The sequence below is a fragment of the Nanorana parkeri genome, unplaced genomic scaffold, assembly GCF_000935625.1.
Source record: "Nanorana parkeri isolate BGI_ZX_2015 unplaced genomic scaffold, ASM93562v1 scaffold2372, whole genome shotgun sequence".
Taxonomy (NCBI): Eukaryota; Metazoa; Chordata; class Amphibia; order Anura; family Dicroglossidae; genus Nanorana; species Nanorana parkeri.
Window position 1 is genome coordinate 93,017 of NW_017308640.1, and position 14,944 is coordinate 107,960.

Consider the following 14,944-nt stretch of genomic DNA (forward strand, 5'->3'; position numbering starts at 1 on the left):
TTTTGAGAAAAAACACTTTAAATATGTAAAAAATGTTATAATATATTGATCAAAGCTATGAAAAAAAGTCATACAGCTTAGTAAATTGACTTATTTATGTGACATTTTCTGTTACATCCAGTAAAGATCCAGTTTGCTGTCTAAAAAATCTATTTACAGCAAAATTACAAATTTCTCCTGGACAGAAAAAGATAGAACTGGCATATAAGTCTCTCTGATATACTAATTTTTAGCTAAAAAATAGATAGGTCTGGCCAAAGTTGAATAATAGGCATGAGTTAGGACATGAAGTGCTCACGGCAAGTCTCATCAGTTGGAAGGTTCAGACAGAGAAACTACAAGAACCAGAAAGCAGGCTAGATTTATAACTAAAGCAGCAATCAGGATTTACTATACATGGAAAAAGCACACAATGACCAGCAGGGGCCTTTTATCCTAAATTTGTATTTGATCCTTGGGGATTTTTTGGCACAGTGGAGGGTTTGCCAGTTTAAAGGTTTTATGCACCAGCCACTCTAAATACTTATTTGGCTATAGAGTTACTGACTACCATCTCCAAATATTTGGTGGGTTTATTGCTTGTGTTTTAAATTATAAAACATGAATTACTACATATAGAAAACTTGATTGCATTTAGTATTTTTTGCATAAGCTTTCTACCTTTAATACTCAGACAAGGCATGAAGTTTTTAATTACAGTTATAATAATATACGGGGTTATTCCCAAAGCAGCCGAGTGAATGACCGAGCCGTAAGTGAAGTGAGCCAAACAACGTTCAGCTATTCACTACGGCTCAGTACAGCTGATTTCAGCCATACACCGGCTGAAATCAGCCGAACATGCTCTGCACGTCGGTCAGCCGAACATGCTCTGCACGTCGGTCAGCCGAACATGCTCTGCACGTCGGTCAGCCGAACATGCTCTGCACTTCGGTCAGCCGAACATGCTCTGCACTTCGGCTGAGCCGAAGTGCAGAAGGACTTTGACTCAGTCGATCCAACATCTGGATTGGCTGAGCCAAAGCTTCGGCAGCTCACTCACTGCCGTTCGCCCCTTTTCTCATATGGGCCGAACGGCAGTGAGTGAATAGCCTCACTGGCTCATAGCCTCATAGGCTTGGCTATTAAGCTTGGTACCTCTGTGGTACCGGGCAGATTAGTAAATCAATGATAATAGTTTTAAAAAAAAGTTAAAATTTTTTTTTTAAATGTAAATAAATTGAAAAATGTAAATACATAAAAAAAAAAGAAGAACAATGGGTGGAGCTAGCAGTGACAGCTAGCTCAGCCCAATTGTTTCCTATTGGCCTGAACCTGCTAGGCCAGCTCTATCCAGTTGTTATTGTTTAATGATAGTTCAGCGTCCCCAGGTCATTAGGGAACGCTGATCTGTCATTACAACTGGGCGGAGCCGGCCGTGACACTGCTGTCATTTGCGGGTAGAAAGCCCGGCATTCGACCGGCCGTTCCCCCACTTCGGGTGTCACTTCGGCTCAGTCGAGCTGAAGCATATGCCTTCAGCTCGGCTGAACCGCTCGGACGCCTTCAGCTGCTGTACGGGCTATAGTGAATAGCCCATACAGCAGCCCTTCGGTTCGACTGTACCGAAGGGCTCCAGCAGCCGAAGAGAGCCAAAGGATCAGCCCAAGCTACAGCTGGATCCTTCAGCTACTTTGTGAACAACCCCCATAATATCAATACAACCAGTACAAACAAGCCATAAGAGCTGAATTTATAAGCATTGTTTAAAGTCTGTGTAGATTGTAAGCTTTCATGATCAGGGCCCTCCTAACCCCCTTGTATTCAATTGTATTTACCTATACCGTAAAAAAAAAAAAATGAATAATAGTTGTCATTACCATTACCTACAAGATGCTGCCATACATTGAGTTCTGGAATATTTAATTCTATTATGTATTTCAGTATGTGTGTATGGAAGTAAAGCACAGCTAAATGGATTATGTTGTTTTCCATGCTGTCCACTTTTTTCCAGTTTGCTCCTAAAGAAAGAAGGTATTGAAGGGTAACGAGGGCTCCAGATATTGCAGTGAGCAGCAATACAGTAGACTTATACCTGTAAAACAGCAAATGCTTAAATGTAAGTAAGGTCGGTTATTAATAATATTCAACAATAACAACAAAAAAGCTAGCGTGCATAGGACAAGACACTGCAGAGTTAAGACTGGCCACATACAACCTGTGTTTCAGATTTTAACTGCCCAATCAACAAACTCTAACAACAATTAAATAGTGCAAGTTTCTGCCTAAAACACATTCAAGTCCATCTAATCAGGGAGACACTAAAGTAGATGTAAACCTAATCACTGAAATCTTCTATAAGCTTTAAAATGATAATGGAATTTCAAAATAAAATGCAATATCATTTAATTTGCCCAATCATGGGCAAGAGACAGAGAGAGAGTGACAGAGAGAGAGAGAGACACACACAGAGACAGAGAGACACACACAGAGAGAGAGAGAGAGAGAGAGAGAGAGAGAGACAGAGACACAGAGAGAGAGAAAGAGAGAGAGACAGAGAGAGAGACACACACACAGAGAGAGAGAGTGACAGAGAGAGAGACACACACACAGAGACAGAGAGAGAGTGACAGAGAGAGACACGCACAGAGACAGAGATAGAGTGACAGAGAGAGACACACACAGAGACAGAGAGAGAGACAGAGTGACAGAGAGAGAGACACAGACAGAGAGAGAGAGACAGAGTGACAGAGAGAGAGACACAGACAGAGAGAGAGTGACAGAGAGAGACACACACAGAGACAGAGAGAAACAGAGAGAGAGAGACAGAGAGAGAGAAACAGAGAGAGAGAAACAGAGAGAGAGAGAGAGAGAGAGAGAGAGAGAAATAAATAAATATATTTATTTCTCTTTTAAAAGGCAGATCAAACTGAATGGTGCTGTTCTATCACATCCTCCCCGCTGTACAGTTATGCAGCAAAGCTCCTGAGAGCCGAGTTGAACAGTTACATATTCCCATGCCTTTGCAGCAGCTGACCATGTGACTGGTGACATCATGACCAAGTACAAGGGATGCATGTGAAAGCGTTCCTGGACTTTGGATCTTACCAGTTTGGTTTTTAACAGCTTCCCTTAGGATCTTCATAGTATAAAGGGTGCAGCAACTCAATGTGACCTACATGTAAGCGACATTCTTCGGGCAGCCTCTCCTGAAATGGAACTGGGCAATAACCCAAGACCCAATCAAGATCAAGTGACCAATATCCAGTCGTGTTTCTGCCACATGTACCTTGAACCTTTTTTTTCTGATTCCAGCATGCAATTATTCATAAAAGTATGAATGTGTCCTTAGCTAAAAATACCTGCAATTACAAGTACATACTAGGCTGGGAATGGCTAGACTTAAGCTCACCCTATGCCTAGCGTTTCCCTCTTCTACGCTAATCAGGGTGGATGGGGAATCTTCCCTGCCGGCTATTGTAGTCTGACAGTTGAGGGTATGCTACTGTCAGAATACACAAACAGCGACTGGAGCTGATTGGCAGGAGTCACTGTTCAGCCAAAGACTTTCAGGCAGGCTTGTTTGACAAAATTTAACTGAAAAAGTGAAAGGCAAACATTTTCAATTCACTAAAGTGTGGAAACTCCCAATTCACATAACATGGAGATAAACACAGACCTTATGTCCCCACTGTAATCAACCAAGGCCGCCTGCCTCATTTCTGCCTTATTTACACTGCTTCATATTCAGTTGTTCTCAGATACATCACATTTCATCAAAAGGTAACCTGTGAATGTTCGCTATATCTGCATCTTCTGGTCCAAGTAAAACCAGGGAGCCGTGTGATAGGGGCAAGTGTATGACTACATTAGGCATTACCAACATGTAGGGGATTTTAGGTGCAAATGAGTTATCCATGGAAAACACGGCTACCATGCCAACCCTTATAATGGTATTATTACACCTAACAAAGTATATTGCTGCTTGCATATCAACTCACTCAGCTGCTGTTTCTGCCTCTAGAAGATCAGGGTCCTTCCTGTATAGCTCTCTGATGCAGGGAATTGAGCCATAGAATGCAGCAACATGTATTGCCATCCAGCCACGCTTGTCACATAACTTGTAATCTGCCTTTAAAGCCAGCAGGCAAGAAAGAACTTCAAGTGAGCCACACTGAGCTGCCAAGTGTAAGGCTGTGGGTCCTAAATACAGAGATAAGAAGAATAACTGGTTATTGACAGACAAGCAGAATAAAGACATTTACAGGAAACTGCCAATGCAATTGAAAGCAGGATTTTGTTTTGAAGTGGAGCTGATGTAATTACCTTCTCTCTCCTTAATTCAATATTATCTTTTATATACCGAGCCCCAGTATCTTCTCCACTGGTGTGTATTGTTGTAGGGTATTTATTAATTTAGAGTAGGAGTTGGAAGGCTTACATTTTAAGCCCAGACAACTGAATAAGCAGATTAAATACATATATGGAGGCAGTTTTAGCTACCAAAGGATTTGTATTTCTGCCAATCCAGAGCGGATTTACGCCGCTCTGGCACACAGCACAGGGTAGAAGACTGATTTTTTTTCTGCTGCAGTTCAGTAACTTACAGGTCCTGTTCCTCCTCCCAAGCTGGTGACTGGACAGTAAAGAAGCATGAACACAATGTCACCGCGATAAAGTGTCCAAAGGAAGTCTGTCTTAAAGGAGAACTATGGGGTCAGGGCTTTTCCCCATAGTTCTCCCCAGGGTCACGGGAGAACACAAACTAGCGTTCTCCCATGACCCAAAGCTCAGAGCTCACGGTATACTGAGACGCGGCAGCCGGAACGGATCCCGACATCGCTGTTTAGATCCACCCAGCTGAGGGATTGACAGCTGTCTCTGCCTATCCAGAGGCAGAGCCAGCTGTGCCCGCCCCCTCCCCCGTCCGTTCCGCCAGTCATGGCTGGAGGATCGGACAGCGGAGGGGGGGAATCCCTGCAGGGAGCCAGGAGTGACAGTCACGGCTCTCTGCAGGGATAGATCGAGAAGTGAGCAAGCGACGGTATGTGCTCGCTCACTTCCCGATCTACTGAGCCGACTTGTGACAGTTTCATTGTCACAGGTCGGCTCATATTATGAGGCTGAGTGAAAATCACTCGCCTCATAATTCTCCTTTAATAGACGTATATATTGTCACTCATAAAGCGCAATGTTTCAGGGCTGCCCAGGGTCCCCTTCTTTAGGCTCAAAATAACAATGAATGTTACAAATGTGAACCTTTTTATAGACATACTCCAAAGTGGAAAGCTGTGAACTCAGATAATCCGGTCCCCAACCCCCTTGACGTCACAATGATGTCATGTTCCCGCCATACAGACATTCCAAATAAACACTGTCAGCAAAATCGATCAAAAGCATAACAAAATACACAAAGTAATCATGAACCCGTATAAGTACCTGTGTTGGTGGACCGATGTGAGCAGTACTGAATGGGAGAGGGAGGGAGACGGATTATCTGAGTTCACAGCTTTCCACTTTGGTGCATGTCTGTAAAAAGGTTTACATTTGTAACACTCATTGTCATTTTGAGCCTGATGAAGGGGACCCTGGGCGGCCCCAAAACGTTGTGCTTTACGAGTGACAATATGCTTCAATAATGACAAACGTTCCTTTGGACACTTTACCATGATGTGCTGGTGACATTGTGTTCATGCTCTGATCCAAGCGCCGCCATCCGCGATCATTTCATCACCCATCTTGCACAGGGATATCTGGTAAGGAGTGCAGCAGGACATCCATACATGTCTCTGGACAGTAAAGGAGGTGCAGCAGATTGGTGAGTTTATATCTGTCACTCTGTTCCTTGTTATCACATGAGTGCTACACCACAACTGATTGCTTCCTTGTGCTGTTTTTTCCTTTCTCCAGTCTGAGTTTTGCCGTACAGGGACTGTTAGAGGCTGATACCGCCAATTCAGGTACTTACATTACATAGTTACATAGTATTTGAGGTTGAATAAAGACATACATTTACAAAATAATAGAATGCGTATTAATGAATACAGAGTTGCAATAATTTGTGTCTTTTATATCTGCCTGGAGTTCAGCATTAAACCGAACAACTGAATCGATAACAATTTATAATAGTGCAATGGGGAGATGATCCTGAGACATATCTCCAACATAACCCTTGAAAATGTGATTCCTGGTGCACTTCTTTACCAATGCAAAAGCCTGTACGTTGGCTCTCTGGAAACAAGCTACTCCATCCTCAAACACTATTATATATAAATATAAATGTGCCACCAGAAAACTATATTAAACTTGGTTGGTCTGGTCTTAGTACAGACAGGAGGCAGGAGTTTTACCGTTTCCGGGTTGCAGTGCATAAAACAATAAGCTATCCAGGTGACTTCCTGTGTAGTCCTCCTACACTGCTTAGGTACAGGCCAATAAAAGTGTTATTTGGTTATTCTCATGCTTTTGCCCCTAATATTTAGTGAGAAGGTGAATTAACAGAAATACGTGTTCTTTACGTAATACTAATAACATACCTGTTCTTTCAATGACAGTTTCCAGATCGAGAAGACCCTGCTTCCCTATGTAGTAAACAAATAACATTATGAAACAAAAAATAAATACTAAAGCACAATCTATGGTGTATGTAGATTTTCCTATATTATAGGACAAACACTGAGCCACTTTGTGATTAATACACATCTGGCAGACAGCACAGCCAAAAGGGTGGCACAATTTTCTCATTTAGAGATAAGGAATACAGTGGTGTCACCTTCCCATCTCCAGCCTGCTGATTGGGCAATAAACAGGGGCGGACTGGGCCGTTTTTTGATGCTATTAAAAACGGCCCCGTCACCGACCCACTTGCACCCGGCCAACCCGCATCAGATGTGGCTCTGTAACCGGCCCTCTACAGTGCCTGATCGCATACGAGGCAATCCAGGCTGGCTGGATCAGGCACTGTAGAGGGCCACCCGCTGGGGCCTCGCGAGTACACACTTGAGGAGCAAGCGGCCGCCGGTTACAGAGCAGCATCTGATGCAGGCGTGCTGGCCCGCCGGCCGGGTGCATTTGGCAGAGAGGCTGAGGAGGGAGGGAGCCACTGCAGCTGTGGCCACAGCAGACCCCCCCACAACTAGGGCTAAGGGAGCCCCCCACTGACCACCAGGGTAAGGTAAATTAACAACATTCTTAGGGGACATTTTTATCTTTCAAAGTATTTTTATTAAGTGTTTTCTGTCCCATGGAACATAAAATAAACAATTTTTAAAAAAAATACTTACCTAAAACCTGGATGCACCAACAAGCGCAGCCTCCCGTCTCCCACGCTGTTAGAAACTGCATACAGCGTGTGCGACCTATGTAAGATGCGCAGCCAGCTTCCTCGCTGCGCTAATAGCGCATCTTCACAGAAGCTGCACACAGCGCGACGGTTTAAGTAGTAACCAGCACAGGCTGTATGCCGCTTCTGACAGCGTGGTAGACGGGAGGCTGTGCTTGTTGGTAGATCCAGGGATTAGGTGAGTATTAAAAAAAAAATGGTTTATTTTATGTTCCCAGGGACATAATTTGTCTGGGGATGGTCTCCTCAATACGGGGAGAACAAGAAGGAGGAGCAGGCGTGAGGGGATGACAGCCGATCTCAGAAGCAAGTTGCTGGAAGACTGCTCAGGTAAGCCTGCACTTTCCCACACATGGTGCTCTATAATGTATTGCTGGGATTTGTATTCCTCTATAGCTGATGGTACATTGTGCTGTATTTTATACCATCAGCTATAGAGGACTACAAATCCCAGCAATACATTAAACACTGTATGTATAATGTATTGCTGGGATTTACGGTATCCCCCTATAGCTGGTGGTATTCTGCACTGCGCTATATAGAGGACTACAAATCCCAGCAATAATACATTATACAGCGCAATGCGGAATACCACCAGCTATAGAGGACTACAAAACCCAGCAATACATCATACAGCGCAATGCAGAATACCACCAGCTATAGAGGACTACAAATCCCAGCAATAGTACAATGCTGGGTTTTGTAGTCCTCTATAGCTGGCAGGATTCTGCATTCATTGCTGTATAATTTAACATTTTACTATATTGCACACCACACTTTTTTTTTGTTACTTTCACCGCTCCAAGGTTTCTCCCGTGATGGACTACAATCTCAATACAAACGAGTAGTCCCATCACTGGAGCCATTTTTTCATTATCCTGATTAACCGGTTAATTGAACTTGAAAATCGGTTAACTATTCAATTTTGAAAATAACCGTTAGCTGCAGCTCTAGATGAATGGTCACCCTACACCAGGGAGCCTCCACTGGCCACCACAGAGCCCCCACTAACCACCAGGGAGCCTCCACTGGCCACCACAGAGCCCCCTGCAACCACCAGGGAGCCCCCACTGACCACAGTGGAACCCCCACTACCCACCTGGGAGCTACCACAGAGCCACCACTGATTATTAGGGAGCCCCCACTGGCCACCACAGATCCCGCACTGACCAGCAGAGAGCCCGCACTGACAGAGCAACAGAGTATGTAGCTTCATATTGAGCCTAAGTAGGGAGCTGCCTCTGCTGCACACACCTGCACCCGTGAAACTCTCTGGACCCCTGGTGAGAGCTCAAACAACCCTCCTGAGACCCTGGAGACATCAGGCGGCAAACCCAGAGCAACAGAGTATGTAGCTTCATATTATTCTGCATTGCTGTTAAATGTATTGCTGAGATTTGTAGTTCTCTATAGCTGATGCTGTTCTGCATTGCTGTATAATTGTATTGCTGGGAATTGTAGTTCTCTATAGCTGTTGGTAGTCATTATTGCTGGGATTTATAGTCCTCTACAGCTGATGGTATTCTGCATTGTTGTGTAATGTATTGCTTGTAATTGTAGTTCTCTATAGCCAATGCCATTCTGCAATGCTGTACAACGTATTTCTGAGATTTATAGTCCTCTATAGCTGGTGGTATTATTCTACATTGTTTTTGTGCTGAGATTTGTAGTCCCTCTACAGCTTGGAGTTAGTGGCAGAACTACCAGGGTCGCAGCAGTCGTACACCCGCACAGCACTGACGAGGCATCCCTCCACTACCAGTGTGCTATAATTTTCCTCAACCCATTAATTTCTCTACCGCGTCACTTCCAGGTGCGCATGTCATGAAGAAAGGGGGTCATGAAAACAGCTGATTCGGATGACGTGGCCCCACCGGAAGTGACACAGTCGAGAAAATGTATAGGATCCAGAAAAGTGAGAGAACGCTGACTTTGACACTGTCCAGCCCCTCCCACTAACCTCTCACAGCCCAGAAGCATGGACAGCCAGCGGCGGTCTACAGTGGGCGAGAGAGCCTAAGTACCGCACATGGAGCGGAGTAAGGCCAGAACCATGTAGGGAGCCCAGTGGGAGGAGAGTACCATCCCCTAGCCAGTCGTCCCTTTCATGGACTTACTAAGAGTCCTCACATCACCTGACTATTCACACTACTGTTACATGGATGGCAAAAGTGGCAGACGGGTGGGGAGAAGGCGGGGGAAGAGGCAGAGCGACAATCACAGATGGCGCCGTGTACAACAGTCAATGAACAATAGAAATCACCAGCACTCCGTAAATGAAATTCAAAAAAAGTCAATTTATTTGGACTAAACGTCACACACAGCGCATAATCCTTGGATTATGTGCTATGTGTGACGTTTAGTCCAAATAAACCAGAAGTTCAGTTTTATATCATGTGCAAATGCAGCAAAAGTCAATGAACAATAGAAATCACCAGCACTCAGTAAATGAAATTCAAAAAAAGTAAATTTTTTGGACTAAACGTCACACATATCGCATAATCCTTGGATTATGTGATATGTGTGACGTTTAGTCCAAATAAATGGACTTTTTTTTGAATTTCATTTACGGAGTGCTGGTGATTTCTATTGTTCATTGACTGTTGTACACGGCGCCATCCGTGATTGTCACTGCGAGCACCACTATTTTCACTTGGACCGGAAGCGCTGTAAGGAGTGCAGGGGGACCTACTGTTTTCTCTAATGCAGCAAAAGACATCTCTACTCACCCTTGTTTGCTTTCATTAGCAATCAATCCGTTTATGATCATCAAATGATTCCATGTTACTCTGCGAAATAAAGATATATACAGAACTGGAAAATTCACCTTGTGTATTGGAAGGATTACTTCGTTGTTGGTTTAAATCCACACCAGCTTTTGCTAACTGGGAAACAATTGCCACTCTATTATGTAAAGCCGCATGGTGTAATATAGAATAGCCGCCATCATCAAGTATATTCAGCCCAGAAATAGGAGTTTTACGGCAAAAAGTGTAGAAGATGGCGGTTAGTCCCCTCTCTGTGGCAGCTTTTAATCCAAACACTATGTTCTAAAAGAGAGAAATTCCAAATCAGATTTATCACAAGATGATTTCATAAAGTATTCTCTTGCTTATATTCTCTATTAATGTATAAAATAGATCATTGGGTACAGAAGCAAAGCAGACAAATAACCCCATGTTCTTGGATTGCTAATACTGATAAGCCACTGGTTACACTTCCATCACTAGTACACTTCTCTTTGTAAATCATAGGCAGCTGACAACAGAATCTTTGCCCCTCCCCCCCCAAAAAAAGAGATCAAGGTCACCCAAGACTTACCTTAGATATGTTCAAATAAAAGCTACTGCTACTGCGTGCAATCACATTGAGCACCTGTCCCTCCCGTGAACGGCCTGATACGGGCGTGCACGCCACACAGACGTGTACAACTCGAGTTTATGCTGTGTGAATAAGGCCTTAGAGTTGGCACTAGAACAAGCTGCAACGCTTAATCATCCAACACTAACACTTGTGTCGGTGACAACTATCTTCGATGGGAATTCTCCTCACTTTGGAGAGATATCCTCACATGCCCTGTTGTAGCTTGAGGACAGGAATGTATAGGATATCTCCTCAGTTGGATGCAGACAGCAAGCCAAAACTTAAAAAATTGTTTGGCTATATGTTTTAGTTTTTTTTTAAATGATGCAAATACAAAAACATCAGATAACATACCTTGCACTTTAGTGCCTTTTTATATCCAAACTTCTTCTTGAATTGTTCGTGGAGCTGAATGTCAGTCAGTGGAAGCCTTTTGGGCTTCATTGTGCTTATTATTCCATTAACCGCTCCCCACCACTGCTTTTTCTGCATTGTTTGATAAAAGTCTTCAAGCTGGATTGCAATCATATAGTACCTATAAAAAAGACACAGCATAAACATGAAATACAATATATGATGCCCACACACATACTCTTATCCTGAGATGTGATATTTCTCCCTTTGTCATGGCTTGCCATGATTGTGTCCTAGCCTTGCCCCTTCCTCTCCCATGATATAATCTACTATACACGGGTTCACAAAGGCCGATATCAAGAATTTTATGTACCTACACTTGCTGCCCTTAAGAATATATTTCATGATGTTTTAATGAATGCATAACTGCATTGCTGTATTTTTATCTCTGTTTACATTTAAAGCTGACCATACGCAGATCACATTTTGGTCTTTTCCTGCTCAACCAACCAAAATGAATTTGACTTATGTTGAAGTAGCTGGGTGGAAAATTGCTGGCCGGACAGTGATTGCAGCTAATCAGTTGCAGTAAGGGCTTGTTCACACCAATTGCGGGGCGTTCCAGAGCAGTAGCGGCTGAAACCTACAGCATTCGCTCACTAAACTTCGTTCTGGGGTGGGAGGGGGTGTGGCGGTGCATTGAAGTCAATGGCATCGCACCCATGGGTTTGGAGTGGAACAGAACGCGGGCAATGGACGAGGGCAGGGTACCTGGCTGCGGTGCTATTGACTTCAATGCACCGCCACTCCCCCTCCCACCCCAGAATGAAGGGGGAAGTTTAGTGAGCAATTGCACTGCGTTCCTGCAGTTACCGCACTGGAACGCACTGCAATAGGTGTGAATGGGCCCTCACTCCTGGAGTATTCTGACAGCCAGCACGCGCGGCTGTTAGAATCCCTGAAGAATACAATTGTTGGCAGGTAAGATTCCTCTATCCACGCTCTTTAGCATGGATGGGGGAATTGATTGATATCTCTTGTACAGCCCACAGGGCTGAATGAGAACAATCTTAGAGTGTATGGCCAACTTAACAAACATGCAGATTTTACAAGGGTATAACATACTGCAGAATACCAACATCTAGTAGTGCATAGTAATGCCTTCTACTTAGCACTGACAATGAGACAAAGCCTGGTTAAACAGGTTACCTATATGTAAAAATGTACTAAAGGAGTCTTTGGGCTCGCCTTTGATAGGGGTTCTGGAGAAAACTTCACCTTCAAATAAAAAAAGAAATTGACCTTTCTGCCTTGACCCAACCCTCATTCACATTCATTTTCATAAATGGTCAAATTTTGTGTGGAATTAATAAAGATAAGCAGCAGCTGTTGCTATGTGTCCCACTTTTTAATTCTAAAACTAAATGGCGGTCAAAATTCCTCAATTCAAATAGCATTCTTAAGAAGTAGGATATGGATAAAAAAAGAAATGAAGACGTGGGCGCATGCACGCAGCTGCCGATGAAGGAAGCCTTCTGAGACGGCTCTGCAGCTCACCCAGGCAATCCCGTTCGTAGCCCGGAAGTTCACCCTCCTCACCCATCTTCTTGCTCCAGCCGGCAACCTGGAATCCTCCACGCACCGGACCATGTCGTCCTCGACGCCCAAACACCCTCAGAAGGGGAAACAACAGCCCATCATAGAAGCGATGGCCCGAGCCGCGGCAAAGATGGAGCCCGCGGCCCGCTCACATGAGGTAACGGCCCGCACAGCCTCAGTGTCCGCCTCAAACGACCAAGTAGGCTTCATAGTGAAGCCTGAATCAGTAGCCAACCTATTATGGCTGGCTCCAAAACACAGACCCCCCATCTCAAACCTCATAACTTCTCACTCCCTCAGACTGTGGGACTCCATCAAAACACGGTACGGTCTCATTTCACCACTCATGTCCATCCTTGACAACCCTTCCTTCACTACTGCTCTAACTGATTCTTCGAGATTCAGGGCTTGGACCGTCCACAACCTTACCTACTTCTAGCAACTACAATCTGACTCGGGGTGAAACCCTTCACGCACCTGCAGGAACACAAACAACTACCAAACAAAGAGATATTCCGATACCTCCAAATTACAAACTACATACTACATAACTACATCCACCCCAAAACAGAGGGGCCCCCGATTAATGTCCCCCTTCGAGAAAATTTGCCGCAATGACCCGCACAGCCCTGGACTAATCTCGCTCCTCTACGCCATTCTAGTCTCCCCCACAGATACGCCCCCCCCTCTTATGTGAGATACCGGGACAAGGACCTTGGGTTCGACTACTGCCGACGAAGTCTGGGAACAGTCCTGGGCTAATACTAGGAGCAGCTCAAGATGTGCAAGCATGCTGGAACTTAACTATAAGGTACTTAGGCGCTGGTACCTGGTGCCTACTAGAGTGGCTATCTACAACCCCGACTGCTCTCCCAACTGCTTTCGAGGTTGTCCTGATCGAGGCACTTTTTTCCACATTTGGTGGAACTGCCAACAGGTCTCTGACTTTTGGGAGCTAATACTTAATATCCTCTTATCTCTGTTCTCGGTACCGATACCTAAGGACCTTTACTTTGCACTTCTCAACTGCAGGCCAGAGGGCCTCTCTCGTAGACAGTTCAACCTTTCAATGCATACCTGCACCTCCGCTAAAAGAGAGATAGCGAAGAACTGGCTGACATCTTCCCGAAGTCTCACCAGTGTCATAAATCATGTCCATTGGGTTATGGCTCATGAAAAACAAACTGCGCAACTTAGCGATAGAATGACCAAATTTAAGAACACCTGGTCCCCGTGGATAGACACATATTTGGCCCCAGGCACCCCTCGCCGCCTATGTATCATTTAAACTAACCTACCACACCTGCCTTGTATTTAGTCCTCTAGCGCCACTGTACAACCCGACTCTTCTTCCCCCCCTTTTTTTCCCTCTCTTCTCCCTCCTCTCTAACACCTGACCCCCCTACTGCCTGATGATCCCCTTCTCTACCTGTGTGTCCCCCCTACCTTATGTCGTCCTGTCTGTGTTTTGTGGTGTCGTTGCCTGACGCTCTAACCGGCTGGTTACAAACTAAACTAGAAGTAGCCTAGATACCGCCATCCTCTGACATTACACAGCCTTTGGAACTCCTAAGGGTACTTGAGAAGAATCCAGAGTATCTCCTACCCTACATTCCTCAGTGACGAATAATTAACTGACCCTTCTTCTCATCTAGGATCCCAACTAGTTTATATGCCATACGTACCAATGCTATGACACTATTACATATATATGCTATGATTTTTCCCGTGGATCACTGTCTAACCAGGTCTACTACCCCATCAATGTGATAGACCCGAAACCTACCTGGAACCACCCCCTATCTGAAATACAACATGTATTTAGCTACTACTACTACACGTCATACTGTCGATGCTACGGTCTGCGCACCGCATACTGTGATGTTTTGTATTGTCGATTGTCTTTTGTGATAAAAAAATAATAAAAACATTTATATGCGGAAAAGAAAAAAAAAGAAGAAATGAAGACAAGGGAAGCCATGTCTAACGTAGGTTAGAGATTAAATAATAAAAAATATTAAGAGCCACAATTTTAGTAATCATGTCTAATGTTTATATAAGAAAAAAATTACTTGCCTCTTTCCTTTAATATTTTTGACAGGAAGAGGGAAGTGTTCCTTGTAAGTTGTATCAAGATCAAGCAGGTCATTTATGTGCTTTGTTGCCGTATCCAGTATGTCTTTATAAGCCTCCTAAACAAAATAAAGTGCGTTATTAACCTTTTCGTGACCAGAGACCATTAATGCCTACATTTTTTTTTATTATTATATTTTACTTTTTATAATTTTTTTTATTTTATCACTTTTT

General features: G+C 44.0%; 1 protein-coding gene across 1 annotated transcript in view; it reads right to left on the bottom strand.

Annotated features, from left to right (window-relative positions):
* Window positions 1–14,944, bottom strand: part of ANKAR (ankyrin and armadillo repeat containing) — a 58,691-nt gene that overhangs the window by 27,799 nt on the left and 15,948 nt on the right. Inside the window, exons 4-8 of the mRNA XM_018573414.1 lie at window positions 14,714–14,829; window positions 11,039–11,219; window positions 10,149–10,371; window positions 3,981–4,182; window positions 1,866–2,074 (exon numbers count right to left, since the gene is read on the bottom strand). Of these exons, the coding sequence (XP_018428916.1) occupies window positions 1,866–2,074; window positions 3,981–4,182; window positions 10,149–10,371; window positions 11,039–11,219; window positions 14,714–14,829 (931 nt within the window). The remainder of the gene's footprint in view (window positions 1–1,865; window positions 2,075–3,980; window positions 4,183–10,148; window positions 10,372–11,038; window positions 11,220–14,713; window positions 14,830–14,944) is intronic.